At 44.7% G+C, this 15,776-nt stretch overlaps 1 protein-coding gene across 8 annotated transcripts; it reads left to right on the plus strand.

Annotated features, from left to right (window-relative positions):
• The first annotated feature begins 2,676 nt into the window (after positions 1–2,676).
• On the plus strand, positions 2,677–15,441 carry LOC100821436. 8 transcript variants are annotated; one of them, XM_024457019.1, is made up of 18 exons: positions 2,678–3,480; positions 4,076–4,220; positions 4,418–4,488; positions 5,520–5,580; positions 5,683–6,120; positions 6,198–6,290; positions 6,368–7,285; positions 11,286–11,417; positions 11,608–11,691; positions 12,571–12,646; positions 12,880–12,959; positions 13,097–13,181; positions 13,523–13,682; positions 13,766–14,045; positions 14,132–14,231; positions 14,338–14,459; positions 14,875–14,953; positions 15,026–15,441. In XM_024457019.1, the coding sequence occupies exons 4-7, from the start codon at positions 5,553–5,555 to the stop codon at positions 7,150–7,152; spliced, it is 1,344 nt and encodes a 447-aa protein (XP_024312787.1). In that variant the 5' UTR covers positions 2,678–3,480; positions 4,076–4,220; positions 4,418–4,488; positions 5,520–5,552; the 3' UTR covers positions 7,153–7,285; positions 11,286–11,417; positions 11,608–11,691; positions 12,571–12,646; positions 12,880–12,959; positions 13,097–13,181; positions 13,523–13,682; positions 13,766–14,045; positions 14,132–14,231; positions 14,338–14,459; positions 14,875–14,953; positions 15,026–15,441. The 8 variants fall into 8 exon arrangements, 7 of the variants coding, with proteins under 7 accessions (XP_024312783.1, XP_014752784.1, XP_024312785.1 ...); XM_024457015.1 differs by having other exon boundaries at positions 2,677–3,480; positions 6,368–11,417; positions 12,566–12,646; XM_014897298.2 differs by having other exon boundaries at positions 2,677–3,480; positions 6,368–11,417.
• Positions 15,442–15,776: the final 335 nt, after the last annotated feature.

Genomic DNA, 15,776 nt, shown 5'->3' on the forward strand with positions numbered 1-15,776 from the left:
CCTCCGTCCTCTCCTGCACTGCTCCGCCTACCCAGCCCCTCGCCCTTATCTCCCTGGACGAGTCCCCTCCCTAGTGCATCTCCTCCCCTTGGCGCTGCCCCTCTTCTGTCTTCTCATTCCCCCCCCCCTCTCCTGCTCTCTCTTCTCTACCCTCCCGCACACGGCCACCTCCCCCGTCTCCGGCGAGCTCCCTCGAGATCCTCGGCGACTGCCTCTCCTCGCAATGCCCCTGCGCGTCCTGCCCCTCCATCCCGCCTCCGTAGACGCATCGCACAGCCCCGCACGCGCACGTAGCCTATGCCGCGCGCTTGTCTTCCCCACCTCCGGCCAAGAGCCGCCGCGCTCGCCCCAGCCGCTCCCGCGCTCCCCTGACCCATACGCCTGTACCACGGGCACCGCGTCACTGCAGCGAGTGCACATCCATCGTTCGCATGGACTTTCCTGAGCCCGAGCCATACCCACATCGTCGACCGCCGCCGCCGCTCCTACCTCGCCGTCGCTGGAAGTCTCCAGCGCGGGATTCCCTCTACCGTCGCCGTCATCTGTCTCCTCGTGTTGGCACGCACGAGGGGACTCGTCCAGGGATCTCGTCAAGGGAGATAAGGGTGAGGGGCTGGGGTATGACGAGCAGTGCAGGGGAGGACGGAGGGGACAACGGCCATGCCGGGTTGGGCAACGGGCGGGCATTTCGGTCATCCAACGCCACATCATCGGTCAAACAAGAGTCAACAATCCTAATTAGCCTCTAAACCGTCTTAAATGTGCCACGTCAGCCCCAAAACCGCTAAGGGGTGTGATTTATCTGGTATTAGGGATTTCAGGGTGTAAATTATACGATTTTCCAGTTAGGGGGGGGGGTATGCAGCTACGGAGATACATTTGGGGGTGAAATACGGACTTCTTTCTTTTTTGTAGGATTACACATTTGGTCCATTACCTTTCTCAATTATGGCCCAGCCCATCAGCATTTTCTATTTTAGCCCACCTTTTCGGGCATTAACGGGCCTGGGTCGGGATCGGTGCCGCGCATGGGCCTGGAGGTTGCGATTTCGGGCCGGCACGGCCCCTCTATTGTCGGGTTTCACCGGGCCGCGCCTGAGCCAGGCCGGACCAGCCCGATAGCCTCCTATACTGTGGAGGAGGAGGACAGGACATGTTGGCGATTTATTAATGGAAAGAAACAAGTGCTACGGTACTACTTGTATTTTTTGTTGATCCATGCTTTATTGTATTGTTTGCTATCTGCTCCCTCCGTTCTAAAATGTAGGGCGCATATTTTTTTGTTAGATTTTAAAATTTTGACCAACTTTAACATCTACGGTGCTAAATGAAAATGATTAAATCTGTTGAGAAGCACATTTTTATATTACTTTAGTTTGATACTGTCAATGATAACCTTTTATTTTACTATGAAGCATGGTCAAATTGAGACATCTCGCAGTGTGTTCTGTTTAGAATTTGGTCCAAAATCTGACTATGAATGCTTGAGATCTCTCTGTTTTTATCACAACCACCATGTATTTAGTATCTTACTTCACATACACAAGTACCGGTTCTGGCTTGGACGTCTGGACCTGGCTTCTTCACGACATATGTATCACGAAAAATTGATGGACTGTCGTGTGTGCAGGGCCTAAGTAAAGCGAGCCAACACCGGGCGTGTTTGGTTTACAACTTGCTTGCCAAAGTTCGGCACACGGCTGACACGGGATCCAGAGGACCAAGTACACTAGGTAGTTCTTTATGCTTAATGGAATTTGATCACCAAAGCCTACCTCTTTATGTAGAGCTGGCGCTGCCAAACCCGATCTAAACAATTAATGGAAATTGTTGGTGGTTCTAAAAGATCGATGCACACTCCTGCGATTTGTTAAGTGCTCCTTATGCATCGACTTATTTTCTACTCTATCTGTCAGATACACGTCACTTATTTCCTGACGGAATGAGTAGTTTTTTTTTAATCCCCCTCAAGCACAATCCAAAACATTGACCTGGACCTTTTTTCAAGCTCCCAACAGAAGGCAGAAATCCTACTAATCCAAAACAGTACTGACCTTGAGAATATGATGCTATGGTTTCTCCAGATTTATGGCTGGCTCTAATATATGTATGTAGTTGGATTTCTTTTTTGGGGATACCATCCGGCTAGCTTTATTGAACTTAAAAGACATACATCGTTCACCAACAAAGGCAATAAAAAGCTAGGGGAATCATCATCCCAAGCACAAGCGAATTTAGACTAAAAACATTCTTAGCAATCTCATGAGCTACCGTATTGGCTTGCCGATGACAACTTCGACACCTTACTGAAACCTGTGAACATAATTCTACCGTTGAGGAAGATGGCCGAGGCGGCTGTAGCAGAAATATTGATTGAATTATAAAGTTATCGAGTCACAATTGCTTAGCAAAGAATAACACCTGTATTATCATTAACTTTCATATGACACTAGTTTCAATGCTTTTTAAAACTGGAACGGAAACTATATTAATCCGTGTTTTGATGATTCTTAACTCCTATAAAAGAGCCTTGTGGTGGTGGCCGTACGTCACACCCCACCGGTCTCTTACGTGTGGGACCTGCCACCGTCGGTCTCCCCAATCAACTCTGCCGATTCTCCGATTGCCATATATATGTTTCTCTCCCGTGTCTCCCTGCGCTGACCGATAGGAATTCGAATCCAAAACCCCATCTCGCCCCTCCCCTGCGTGGTCGCCGGCCGCCGCCAGCACCTCGTCCCTCCCCTGCGCCCTAGCCCGCCGCCCCCAACACCTCGCCCATCCCCTGCGTGGTCGCCGGCCGCCCCCACACCGCGCCTCCTCTCCGCCCTAGCCGCGCACCAACACCTCGCCCCGGCGTGCCCTAGCCGGCCGCCCCCAGCACCTCGCCCATCCCCTGCGTGGTCGCCGGCCGCCCCCACAGCACGCCTCCCCTCCGCCCTAGCCACGCACCAGCACCTCGCCCCGGCGTATTCGCCGGCCTCCCCACACTGCGCCTCCCCTGCGCACTAGCCGGCCGGCCCCAGCACCTCGCCCATCCCCTGCGTATTAGCCGGCCGCCCCCAGCGTGGTCGCCGGCCACCCCCACACCGCGCCTCCCCTCCGCCCTAGCCGCGCACCAGCACCTCGCCCCGGCGTATTCGCCGGCCTCCCCACACTGCGCCTCCCCTCCACCCTAGCCGCGGACGAGCACCTCGCCCCTTCGCCGGCCTCCCCTCACAGCGCCTCCCCTCTGCCCTAGCCAACCCAGCACGCTCTGCCCCCTCCTCTCACGCGGCTGGTCCGCCACAGATCCTCCAGGCGACCTTCGTTGCAGTCGACGGCCAAGAAGAAGTGCGAGAAGCGAGGGGAGAAAGGAGGCCGCCGGGGCCGGCGAGTTGCCGTGCAGTGGGTGTGGACGGGTCAGGCTGGGGCGATTGAGTCCGCCGCCGCCGCCCACGCCCATTGAAATCTCCTCCACCGCGGGCACACAACTTACAGGTTTAGTACTGCCTAATTTGAGTTCCGAGTCACGGTTCACTGAAATTTCGAATTTTAGGATTTGTTGGATGCATAGCCTGGAAGTCCTTGGTGCACTTCGTCTAATAGGGTATGAAAATGTGCTGGCATTTTAGGAATACCACCATTCATGATGTTGTTTTGTTGAATTGGTATGAAATATCATAAATTGTATCGGCCCAAAGGTGAAGGGAGCGCCGCTGCTGATTGACATCTTAAGATAAGAAGTAACAATCACTTATCATGCAGCTAGCCTGTCAAGCACAATGGTAGAAGTAATTTTTTTACCATGGTTAAATGTTGTAACTATGCTGTTGCCTGTTGAATAATCTCCTCCATTGCCTTGGTTCATTTTCTCTACAACTTAATTATGTATGCCACATGAAAACTTCCTCGGTGAAAACAGAGAAGAGATATTTGTTTGCAGCTCTTGTGAATTGAACTCAGCCGGTGTCATTGACTCTACATATGTTACGCTGTGACCATATTCAGTGTCATTTAGTTTCAGTGGCATTCTAATGTAACCGGCTTAGCACTCATGTTAATGCTCTAATATCCTCCTGAAAAATTGTTGCAGAGAGCTGTACACAAATAATATTCAGGTCACTATCCCAGCTGAGCTTCGGAGTCTCAAGAGCCTTATTACCTTGGACTTCTATGACAGCAATATATGCAGGGACAATACCAATAGAACTCAGCAAGCTGAGATCCTTAGTTTTCCTGTGAGTACTTTTCTGTTATTTCTATTGTAACAATGTAAGCATATAACAGCCCTCTCATTTTTTGCACCATGTTCTATTTATTGGAAGCGTCTCACAATTGATTCTTCAAGTAGTTTTTGACATTTTATTGCTCACCTTATTGGATAGTTTCTATTGGTGAAGATCTGATATCTTATTGACTGCCCTAATATTGCTAGGGTCGCCACCAGTCAAGTCTCCTCCACTGCCTGCTCCAGTGAGCAATCCCTCTCCACCACTGCCTGCTCTGGTGAGCTCTCCACCTCCACCGGTAAAATAACATCTTATCGGAATTCTGAATTAACATAGAGTGGAAATAAACATATTTTATGTATGCTGGTTGAATGTGCAAGCAAAGATACTATTCTCATACCACATGTCTACATACATACATAGCACATAGGTATTGTATATGGATGAATGTACTCTCCCCAATGGCTGGCTAAACTAATGCAAATTGATTTGCTTATTTTACCTAATCAATCAAAGGCTGGTGTCTGCATGTACTGATGCGCCCGCATTACATATGCTAAATGCCAAACTTGTCATAATGTTAAATAGATTAGGTACATAGGCCATTGGTTCTAGAGTAGTTGTCAGTACAAACTAAAGCCAAACATCGACTTGGTCAATCTGAAGTTAATGAAGTAATTAGTACTACTGAAAAAAAGTCAAGAGTATAGGGGAAATGGTAAGTCAACTGTGTCAAAGCTCTTTGTAGGTCGTCTATCCATGTTGTGATACAGGACCTGAATCAATATGATGCACACACAGAGAAATAGATTCATAAATTGGAAGCAAGCATGTGATCTTCCTTTGTTTTGGGAATCTGGTGGTGTCTGCCTTCTTCAGTTCAGATCAGATGCTATATGTGATTAATTCTTTTGTGCCATGCTTAATTTAATTTAATGGGTTCAGTCTCAGTCTGTGCACCAGCAAGTTTGTTTGCTCCTAACATAATCATTTAATGTGTTGAGAAAACATTATGGATCGGCTTGAGAATTTAGTGCGAATAGATTAAGCAAAAAAATTCATGAACAAAGAACACCTAATGAGGAATAATATTTAGAAGAACTTGTTAGATTATTTTTTTACTTATCCAGGCAAGTCTGTTCTGTCAATAGCATCTTTTGAACCTAGGATTGTTATTCAATTTCAGATAGCACTTCAGTGGTGTTACAATTACTGGATGATAGCTGTTGGTTTTGTGTTTCCTATTTTTGCAACTTTATGGTTCCATGAACAAAATCATGGACTAACTCCCTTTTGCGACATGGCTAGGGTTACAAAAGTCTATCTTTCACATCGGTAAACATGTTCGAGAAAGGAGAAAGCTCAAAAGGTACTAATCTCTAGATGGATATATTTCTTATGGCATGCTTACTTTATTATGCGTACAAAGTTTCATCTTTTGTTGACCCAATCTTTGATGGGATTATTTTAGGACGAAAGCGTCCTCGTGGTTCTAGTCGCTCTGCTGGCCTCACACCAGAACAAAAAAGACAAGCAAGGCGGGAACGTGATAAAAAGCGCCGTCAAAGTTTGACACCCGAGGCTAGGGAAGAGATAAATGCTCGCAGAAGAGCGCACACGGAAAGTTTAACACTTGAAGAGAGACAGGCTGCTAATGCCCGCCGAAGGGCGGCTCGGAAAAACTTGCCAATTGAGGAGAGACAAGAGGCCAATGCTCGCCTTAGGGCTGCTAGGAAAAACATATCACCCGAGGCAAGGCAGGCACTACTAGATCATCGTAAGGCAAGCTACGCAGCTAGGCGAGACACTCTGTGCACGGAGTCCATCGCAATGCGATGCCCCGAGCCATGTGCTCTACAAGTAGACCACCCATCATCGAGCACACCAACATTCAGAGATAGAAATGATGGTAAGGTTTCCAACCTGTTCACCATTTTTTGTCCGAAATATAATGTTTCATCCTTTACTTTCTCATCCACATGCTAGATGATATGGAATCCCTCCTCAACGGTATCAGGGGTATGGACACCATCCATGAGGATGACATGGATGAGGAGTACTACATCTTCAGTGGTGAAGGTAATTTTGACATTGTTTGTTCAATCCATTTTATATATAATGCGATGTGGTAACACACTCACTATAAATGCGTACAGGTGGAAATGTTAGCGAGGACGTCGACTTTAATGAAGAAGTCGATGACTTTGTAGAAGGCTCCAATGCCCCGGATCCTTATGATATCGTTTACTCAAACATACCTAAAAATACACATTCCCTAAAACCCGTTGCAAGCTGCAAACACTGTGGTGCAAAAAGGTTTCAGTATGAGTCAAAGGGTTTCTGTTGTCGGTTGGGGAAAATCAAGTTGGCAAATGTAGCACCCATCCTAGAACTTATGAGGCTCTGGTCGAGTGAAGATTCTGATGCAAGGCATTTTCGGGAGAGCATTAGATTCTTCAATGGTCACTTTTCTTTCACAACCCTCGGTGTCAGCCTTGATAATAACTACACCAACATGAGGTCAGGGGTGTACACGTTTCGGGCTCATGGCCAGATGTACCACAATGTGCATTCATTTGGTCCAAGGGATTCCGGACCGGACCATTTGCAGTTGTACTTCTATGATGACGACCCCACCTTGCAACATCGCTTTCGGCATTCTCCTAGCCTTGACCAAGAGGTCATTACAAAGTTGGTCAACATCCTTAGGGACAACCCATACTCCCAAATTTTTAGGAGCCTAGGCCAAACCGAGGACCTTGCGGAGTATAGAATATCCTTGAACACTGACCAGAGGTTGGACCAACGAAGGTACAATGTACCGCTATCGTCAGAGGTGGCTGCTGTCTGGGTTGAGGGCAATGACCTTGTTAGGAAGTTCAAACGAAGCGTTATCTTGTACGGAAATGACAACACGAAGAGTGGTATACAACCATATTAGGGTTGCTATGACCCCCTATCGTACCCCCTCTTCTTCCCGAGGGGAGAGCTTGGTTGGCATCCTCAGATCCCAAAGGTTGGTGTCTCCTTAGATGAGGTGCTCCAGTCTAATGAAAATGAAGACAACGACCCAGGTTAACCATTTGGTGTACTTATGTGTAGTTTCTTTTTTTTCTCCATATTGAATGTCCACCTAATTTTGTGCTACCCACTTTATAGAAATGAATAGCCGCCTATGCGTCTCTGTTAGGGACTACTACTGCTATAGGTTACAGACACGTCCTAGGATATTCAACCCCATATTGCATGGCCAGCGTCTATTCCAACAGTTCGCTGTTGACATGTATATCAAGGTGGAGGGCACAAGGCTGGACTGGATCAGGAATCACCAAAAAGAGATACGCGCTGACCTATATAAAGGCGTCATGGATAGCATCACTGCCGGAGAGAGTCGTGCAAATGCGGTGGGCAAGAGGACGGTACTGCCTAGATCATTCCAAGGGAGCTGTAGGGATATGAAGCGGAGGCACATGGATGCCATGGCATTAGTCCAAAAGTACGGAAAGCCAGATATCTTCCTTACAATGACCTGCAATCCCAACTGGGAAGAGATAGTTTGTGCACTAGAACCTGGCCAAACCCCACAAGACCGCCCTGATCTCATTGTTAGAGTATTCAAAGCTAAGTTGAAGGACCTAAAGAAGCAGCTATTCAAGAAGCACATCCTCGGCAAGGTAATTGCGTATGTGTATGTAATTGAGTTCCAAAAGAGAGGCCTCCCACATGCTCACTTCCTGTTGATCATGGAGTCCGGATACAAGCTCACAACTCCAGAGCAATATGATCGCCTCATCTCAACTGAGCTTCCAGACAAGCATAAGTATCCGGAGCTATATGCGATGGTAATAAAGCATATGATGCACGGGCCTTGCGGGGTCTTAAACCCCAAGAACGTGTGCATGCAGGATGGATGTTGCAAGAATCGTACCCACGTCCATTTAACACGACTACCGTCCAAGGAAAGGACTCGTACCCCATTTACCGGAGACATGACGACCATCATCGAGCACAAGTCCGAGGGAAAATTCTAGATAACAGGTGGGTTGTGCCATATAACCCTTACCTCCTGAGGATGTACAATTGTCATATCAATGTTGAGGTGTGCTCTAGCATAAAGGCCGTTAAGTACCTTTACAAGTACATATACAAGGGCCACGATCGGACTTCGGTCTCTCTTGATGAGCCTGATAGTAATGGCGAAATTGATGAGATCAAGAGATACTTAGATGCGAGGTGGGTTACACCACCAGAGGCACTATGGAGGATTTATGGCTTCCACCTTAGTGAAAACTTCCCATCTGTGAAGCAATTGCAACTTCATCTCCCAGACATGCACATGATCTCGTTTAACGCGGCCATGATCTGAATGACGTCGTCACTCGTGAGGGTGCATCCAAGACAATGCTCACAGAGTATTTTGAGGCTAACAGGACAATTACGGAGGCTCGAGGAATTCTATACAAGGATTTCCCAGAAAAGTTTGTATGGCACGCGACCCTGAAAATATGGAAAACGAGGACAAAACAGTTCCAGGTTGGTAGAATCGTGTCGGCTCATCCTGCTGAGGGAGAACGGTACTACATGAGGGTGTTGTTAAACCATGTGACCGGATCGACATCGTTCGAAGACCTGAGGACGGTGGATGGTGTCCTTTGCCCAAGCTTCCGAGAAGCCGCTGAAAGAAGGGGTCTCGTTGAGGCTGACAACACCCTTGACGAATGTCTTACAGAGGCTGAGCTATTCCAGATGCCATCCTCGTTGCGTAGGCTCTTTGCAACTATCTTGGTGTTTTGCGAGGCTAGCGATGTGCGCGGGCTCTGGGATAAGCACCTAGGTGCAATGTTAGAGGACTATCGACGGATCCACACATGCCCACACATAGTGGAGCAGAAGGTGTTGCTAGACATCAGGAACATGCTGCAATCGATGGGAAAAGACATAACGTTGTTCCCTTTGCCCAACATTGATGAGTCGCATGACACTATCGGTGGCGAGGGTAGAGAGATCATTGAGGAGTCCTCAATCGAGGTAGACATTGAGCACGCTTCTCTAGCATCCTCCCTTAACCTCGAGCAAAAATCCGCCTACGATGAGATATTATCCGCCATCGATAGTGGCAATGGAGGTGTCTTCTTTGTAGATGGCCCGGGAGGCACTGGGAAGACTTTTTTATATAAAGCATTACTTGCGAAGGTTCGTAGCGAGGGCAAGATGGCCGTGGCAACTGCGACATCGAGAGTTGCAGCGTCTATCATGCCTAGAGGCAGGACCGCACACTCAAGGTTTAAGATCCCGCTCAACATTGACGAAGGCGCAACATGTAGCTTTACGAAGCAGAGTGGGACGGCCAAGCTCCTTCGCATGGCATCTCTCATAATATGGGACGAGGCCTCCATGACAAAGCGCCAGGCAGTTGAGGCACTCGACAATAGCATGCGGGATATAATGGGCCGACATGACCTGCCATTTGGGGGGAAGACCGTTGTGTTTGGCGGGGACTTTAGGCAGGTCCTCCCAGTTGTCCGGAAGGGGACAAGGCCCCAGATTACCGACGCGACTTTGCGCATGTCATACCTATGGGAAAGCATGCGACAACTCAAGCTCATTCGTAACATGAGGGCACAGAACGATGAGTGGTTTGCAGATTTTTTGCTACGTGTCGGGAATGGCACCGAGGAGACAGACGAGGACAGCAACATTTGCCTGCCTCAAGAAATTTGTGTGCCGTGTACTGGGGAAGGACGCTGACCTTGACAAGCTAATTGAACATGTCTTTCCTTGTCTAGATGAGAACCTGACCGACCCGAATTACATCACATCTCAAGCAATTCTATCGACCAAGAATGAAAATGTCGACATGATAAACTTGAGGATGATAGAGCGTTTCCAAGGTCAAGAGATGGTATATCACAGCTTCGATCGGGCAGAGGATGATCCCCACAACTACTACCCCTCTGAATTTCTCAACTCACTCACTCCAAATGGGCTTCCTCCACATGTTCTAAAGCTGAAGATTAACTGTCCAGTTATACTTCTGCGGAACATCAACCCTGCTAATGGACTATGCAACGGAACAAGGTTGGTTGTTCGGGGGTTTCAAAAAAACGCTATCGATGCTGAGATTGTGCTAGGACAACATGCTGGAAAGAGGGTGTTCCTCCCTCGTATACCCTTGTGCCCCTCCGATGATGAGATATTCCCTTTTCGGTTTAAGAGGAAGCAATTTCCAATAAGGCTAAGTTTTGCTATGACAATCAACAAGGCACAAGGGCAGACCATTCCTAATGTTAGTGTTTACCTGCCTGATCCTGTTTTCTCCCACGGCCAGTTGTACGTCGCACTGTCTAGAGCCACCGCTAGAAGAAATATAAAGATATTAGCCATCTCTAATTGCGACAGGAATGTCCGATCCAAATCTGGAAAGTCTAGAGGAACAAAAACTCGAAAGATCCTAGACACCGCTGGAAATGGCAAAAAGGGCAACGATTTGCTGTCCAAGTCAGCCAAGTCTCAAGGGACAATTACGCGAAACATAGTGTACAGGGAAGTTCTCACAACATAGACATTTGAGCCAATTCTAAAAAGGTTACCATGTAGAAGGCCACAAGCAGTTGTACATACTTTTTACTCATATATGTTCAAGGGAGCTCGATTTTGATGTACATTCTCTATAATGTGTCATGTTCTTAACGACCTTTTTTTTATCCTATTAATTGGGAGCTTTCTCATTCCCTGGCTCAATAATCTCTTTATGGCAGTAATGATCGAATGTGCTATTATATTTCTATGTGCTTTCAGATTTTGTAGTGTTTTGGTGGAATGAGAGATATGTACATAACAAAAGCATAATAGAGATACATGAACTGAACAAAAGTGACAAAAACATGTTATGCTAGCCTTTAAATTTTGTTGTGTACTTTGCTATCTTTAGAAGATTTAGAAGACACATGAACTGAACTTTACCTTGCAGTTATTTTCTCCTCTCTCATCTCTAGAGAAGCTTGTTCATTCAACTCATCTTGTAAGTTCCAGTCCGTCATTTTCTAAAAGTAGAGCATGGTATCTGTTTCACAGGAGCATTCATGAGGGACACCAAAATGTGCTAGAGGTCATCGAACTCTGTACTTCCAATTAAGGAGTTCCTCTGTTTTGGACTGCGGTTGATATTCCAGGAGGAGCTATGTCCATTCACTTGTATATGTGAAAGTGAGTTTGGCTCTTTCTATTTTTGGTCCGATCAAACTATCATTTGATAATTCATGTCCTGCTGACTTGTTTTGAGTTGTCCAATTATTTTTCCTATGACACGTTGCAATTCTTTTGTCAATTTTAATTTGCATTGTAAAATACATTGAGTTGATTTCTAATAAATACAGAGAATGCATCTGACTTTCAGGAGAATTACATATTCCTGGCTGTTGGAAGAATGGGGTCAAGTAGTGAGTTGATTGCCTTCGAGTTGAGTTTGTACATGAGGCAGGTAAGAAAAGCCACCTTATGGATCTGCTATATGCACAAAGAGAGCGTGCAGATCATGGAAACGTAATAATTTTGCCTTGCCTGCTATTAGTTCTTTTATTCAATCAATTTCTCTAATGTTTTTGTTGTTAGTTTATCTTAATTAAGATCAATGTCGTATTGTGTACTGTATTAGATTACAAATGCTTGTGCAGTTGCACAGTTGCAGTGCCATTATACAAGCAAAAAATGCACTATCACATTGCTGGATCTGAACCTAGATGTTGGTAACACAGTGTACTTGAATGCATAGCTATGTTTCCTGTTTCAATAATAAATAAATAAATGCCTACAACTATGGTACAGTATGACATGTCTCAGTCACTTCCTCTCTCTTTCATGGTCTTTCATTCACCCCTTCCCTAGGCATGCAATCGATTATAGCTTTTAGCAGGCCTCTGGTTATCTACCTACAGCCCCCTCCTCTGTTCTGCTAATTTTAGTTCTACTATTTCTTAGATAGCGTGTAGTCTTTGTGGTGCTACTAGCCAAAAACACATTGGCATGAAACCAAAAACACAACATTCTTATTTTGGTATTAGTGTCTTTACCTATTCTGCAAAAAAGTTGGTACAAAAATAAAAAGTTTGGCGTGTATATAGATGTTGCTGACACAATGTACTTGAATGCCTATAGCTATGTTTCCCATTTGAAAAAAGAAAGAGTCCCTACAGGCTATAGCTATGTTACAGTCTGGTTTGACCTGGTATTGCTTTGCCCTTTCTTTTGTTTCACCATTTCCTCATGTTTGCAATCGATTAGCTTTATGTAGGCCCAAGTTCCCAACCCAAATAGAATATTTTATAACCCTTCTTACAATTGTTTTTAAACTTTAGTACAGTGAAAGTGACTTCGATGGAACCAAAATATCAAATCTCTCTCTCTCTCTCTCTCTCCCCTGATGTTATATAATCCAAGTAAGTCCCTCTCTCTCTCTCTCCTGAGCCAGTTCTAAATCTAAATAGATCCCCTCAGTCTCTCCCCAGCCCCTCTCTCTCTCTCTCCAGTGTCCAATCGAAGATCTGGTTCCTGCTCTGGCTCCCCTCCCCAATCTGCCTCCCCCCTATCTGTCTCTCCATGGGAACTGTCAACAACTTCGACCTGTCAATGTATGTGCTCCCTTCCCCAATATGCTGTTCTCTCCTTGCAGGGGTAGAGCACCAATCACTCAGGATGAATCGACCTAGCTAGGCAGTAGTCTGCGGATGGGAAAGGAGCTCCTGCTAGCTGGTAAGTCTATCTTAACCATATCTTTTGCTTCTGCTCAGTCTACATCTTCTCTCCCTGAACCATGCCATTAGCACGCTCCAATCTTCACATTCACCCTTCTATATAAATGGTGCTAACCTCTGCCTTCCTTTCCTCAGGAGCACTTTCCTCCTCAGGTGCACAAGCACCACCGAAGTAGAGTGTCTCTCTCCATTGCACTGCAGCACCATCACCAAATAACAGGTCGTCTCCTCTCACCTTTTCTGTAGCATTGGCATATTCATTCCTGATTTGTAGCAGTATAACAATGAATTACATTTCATAGATGCATGCTATTATCTGAAAACTTCATTGTCTATTAGATGATTCTTATCTTTTTCAAATGTGATCTCTTGAAGAGCTCTGCATAGTATAACTCATGGTGTTTGTAGTCAGGTTTAATTTTACCATGTGATGCATGAAATTTTTCCATGGAAAGTTACCTGCTAAACTTTTATGTGTTTTATTATCTTCTTGTCCTTCCCATGCTTGGTATTGCCTGTTCATATATGGACTCAGCATTTTCATTGCTTGTGTTTTTTTAGCATGAAGCGCCAAAGAGTTTGTGCACCACATATCCCAACTCTGAAGGATGTCCATCACGGCACCAGATGGAGTTTATGTCTCCGAGTATACCACAAGTTTCATGTTGAGAGAATTGGACATGGTAGGAAGAGGGTCAACTTTGTTTTGTTGGATGCAGAGGTAATGTGTGCACATATTTCCACTTATGAGTTGTTGTATATTTATAGATCATGCAGTATGTAAGTTTTTTTTTGTTCCGATAGGGCACAAAGATGGCTGCCACCATATATGATGACCAAGTTGATCGTTTAGATCCATTGCTTAAAGAAGGCATAGCCTATTATGTGTCGATGATGTCTGTTGAACCAATTTCAAGTACGCAACGATGAATGTTTGCTGATAATCCTTATGAATGTCGTTTCACTTCCGTCACTCAAGTGTTTGAGATGAGAAACATGGGTGAAGGGACAATCCCTTTCTTTCCTCCCTTCCTTCCATGTGATCGGATTTTCGCATCCACTCTTTATAATGACATCTATGTCGGTAAGTTGTGTACTTTACTACTGATTTAGTGTATTTGTAAGAAACAAAAATGTTCTTAGACCTCTTTTCTGTCTATCCCATGTTAGATGTCATTGGAATGGTTTTGTATGTAAGCTCAGTGGCTTTTGCGGATGGCATCTATAATAGGCGAATCCCATTTAGGAATCTTCTTCTGATGGATGACAAGTATGTGTGCTTAGTTGTTTATATTTGTATTCATGAATCTTGAATTGTTCCATAATTAATATAGAATTATTCTATGCCTTGGCTGAACTATTTTGTGCATCTACAGGTTTAATTTTGTGAACGTACGTGTGAAGGACAAAATGGAAAGTGGCCACACTCGTGCTTGGGCAAGAAGTGCTGAGGAGTGTACAATTGTTATTGTTACCATGCTGAGAGTAAAGCATGCTGGTAAGTATGATATGTTAGTGGTTGTTTGCAGCTTCAGTTCGTAAGGATAGATTGATAGCTTATCACCATAAATCTTTGAACATTATTTACCCAGGAATTGTCCTTACAGATGCAATGTATGTTAGTGAGATACTAGCACCACCTGGAAAAATATTTAAATTCATAAAGCAGTGCCAATAAAATAAGGGTGGCGTTCTGTATCAAAACAAATTATTTCACTAAAGAAACTGAGTCAAATGTTGGCATGGTACATTGAGATTAATGCTAGATGATAGATTCAAAATTCACCACGATTAGAACATGCACATGTCTGAAAGTAGATTGAATGGCCGTGGATTTGGCTGGGTACAAATTAAATGTATGTACCATATAACTAATGGATTTCTCTAATATGTGATTGTTGTTACTTAACTAGAGCAATGTCTGCATACTACTACCTTCAATAGGGTGCACTTTGGTCCAGATGTTGATGTTGCACGTCAGATGAAAAAGAGGTGATGACTTGTGATGCTTACTCTTATTTGGATATTGTTAAAATATCTTGACTAAATTTGTGTATTTTGTAGGATCAACAATGACCTTAGTTGATCTACTTTAAGTCAGCACAAACAGTGGAAGGAGCCTTTTGTAGCCACCTATTGAGCCAAGGATGCTAGAAGAAGTAAGAAGTTGAAGCCTTAGGAGACAAACACAAAACACACCAGCTGTGTGTGCATCGATGAAAATGGACCTTTTGCAACCACCTTTCAATGTTTACATGTTTTTATTTTGTTATTATGGCCTCTTAGCACTACTTGTGGCCTAAATCATGTTATGGTTGATTGGAAAATGCCGTCGCTGTTATGGATGAAAATGTCGTAATTCTACTTTATCACAAGTTATGTTATTTTGTGATCTGAATAGCTGTGTTCCTTGTGAGTAAGGATAAGAATCTTTTGAAACTTTTCGTTGTGAGTCTAATTGCAAATGGACATGAGCTTTATTTTAAGAGTCTGTTTATTACTTTTTGTTGCTTTGTGTTAGATAGCTCACCAGGGATTAAATAAATAAAGTAAATAGTTTTGGTAACAATCAAATATGAGAATAGGTGTCATGATTTTTTAGCAATGCAAGGTGGTTCCGTGGCAGTGCACGGGCACCTTACTAGTATTTATTAATTATGAATGTAGATAAGCAAGACTTGTTGATTAAATGCACTGAGAGGTGTATGCTTTCCTCCCCTCAAGAGTACAACTTTTGGATTATTATTTTGGGAGATATAAAAGGCCAAGCCCCAACAAAAATAATAGGAGCAATAATTTGTTGCAAAGGAAGAAC

The sequence above is a fragment of the Brachypodium distachyon genome, chromosome 1 (assembly GCF_000005505.3).
Source record: "Brachypodium distachyon strain Bd21 chromosome 1, Brachypodium_distachyon_v3.0, whole genome shotgun sequence".
Lineage (NCBI taxonomy): Eukaryota > Viridiplantae > Streptophyta > Magnoliopsida > Poales > Poaceae > Brachypodium > Brachypodium distachyon.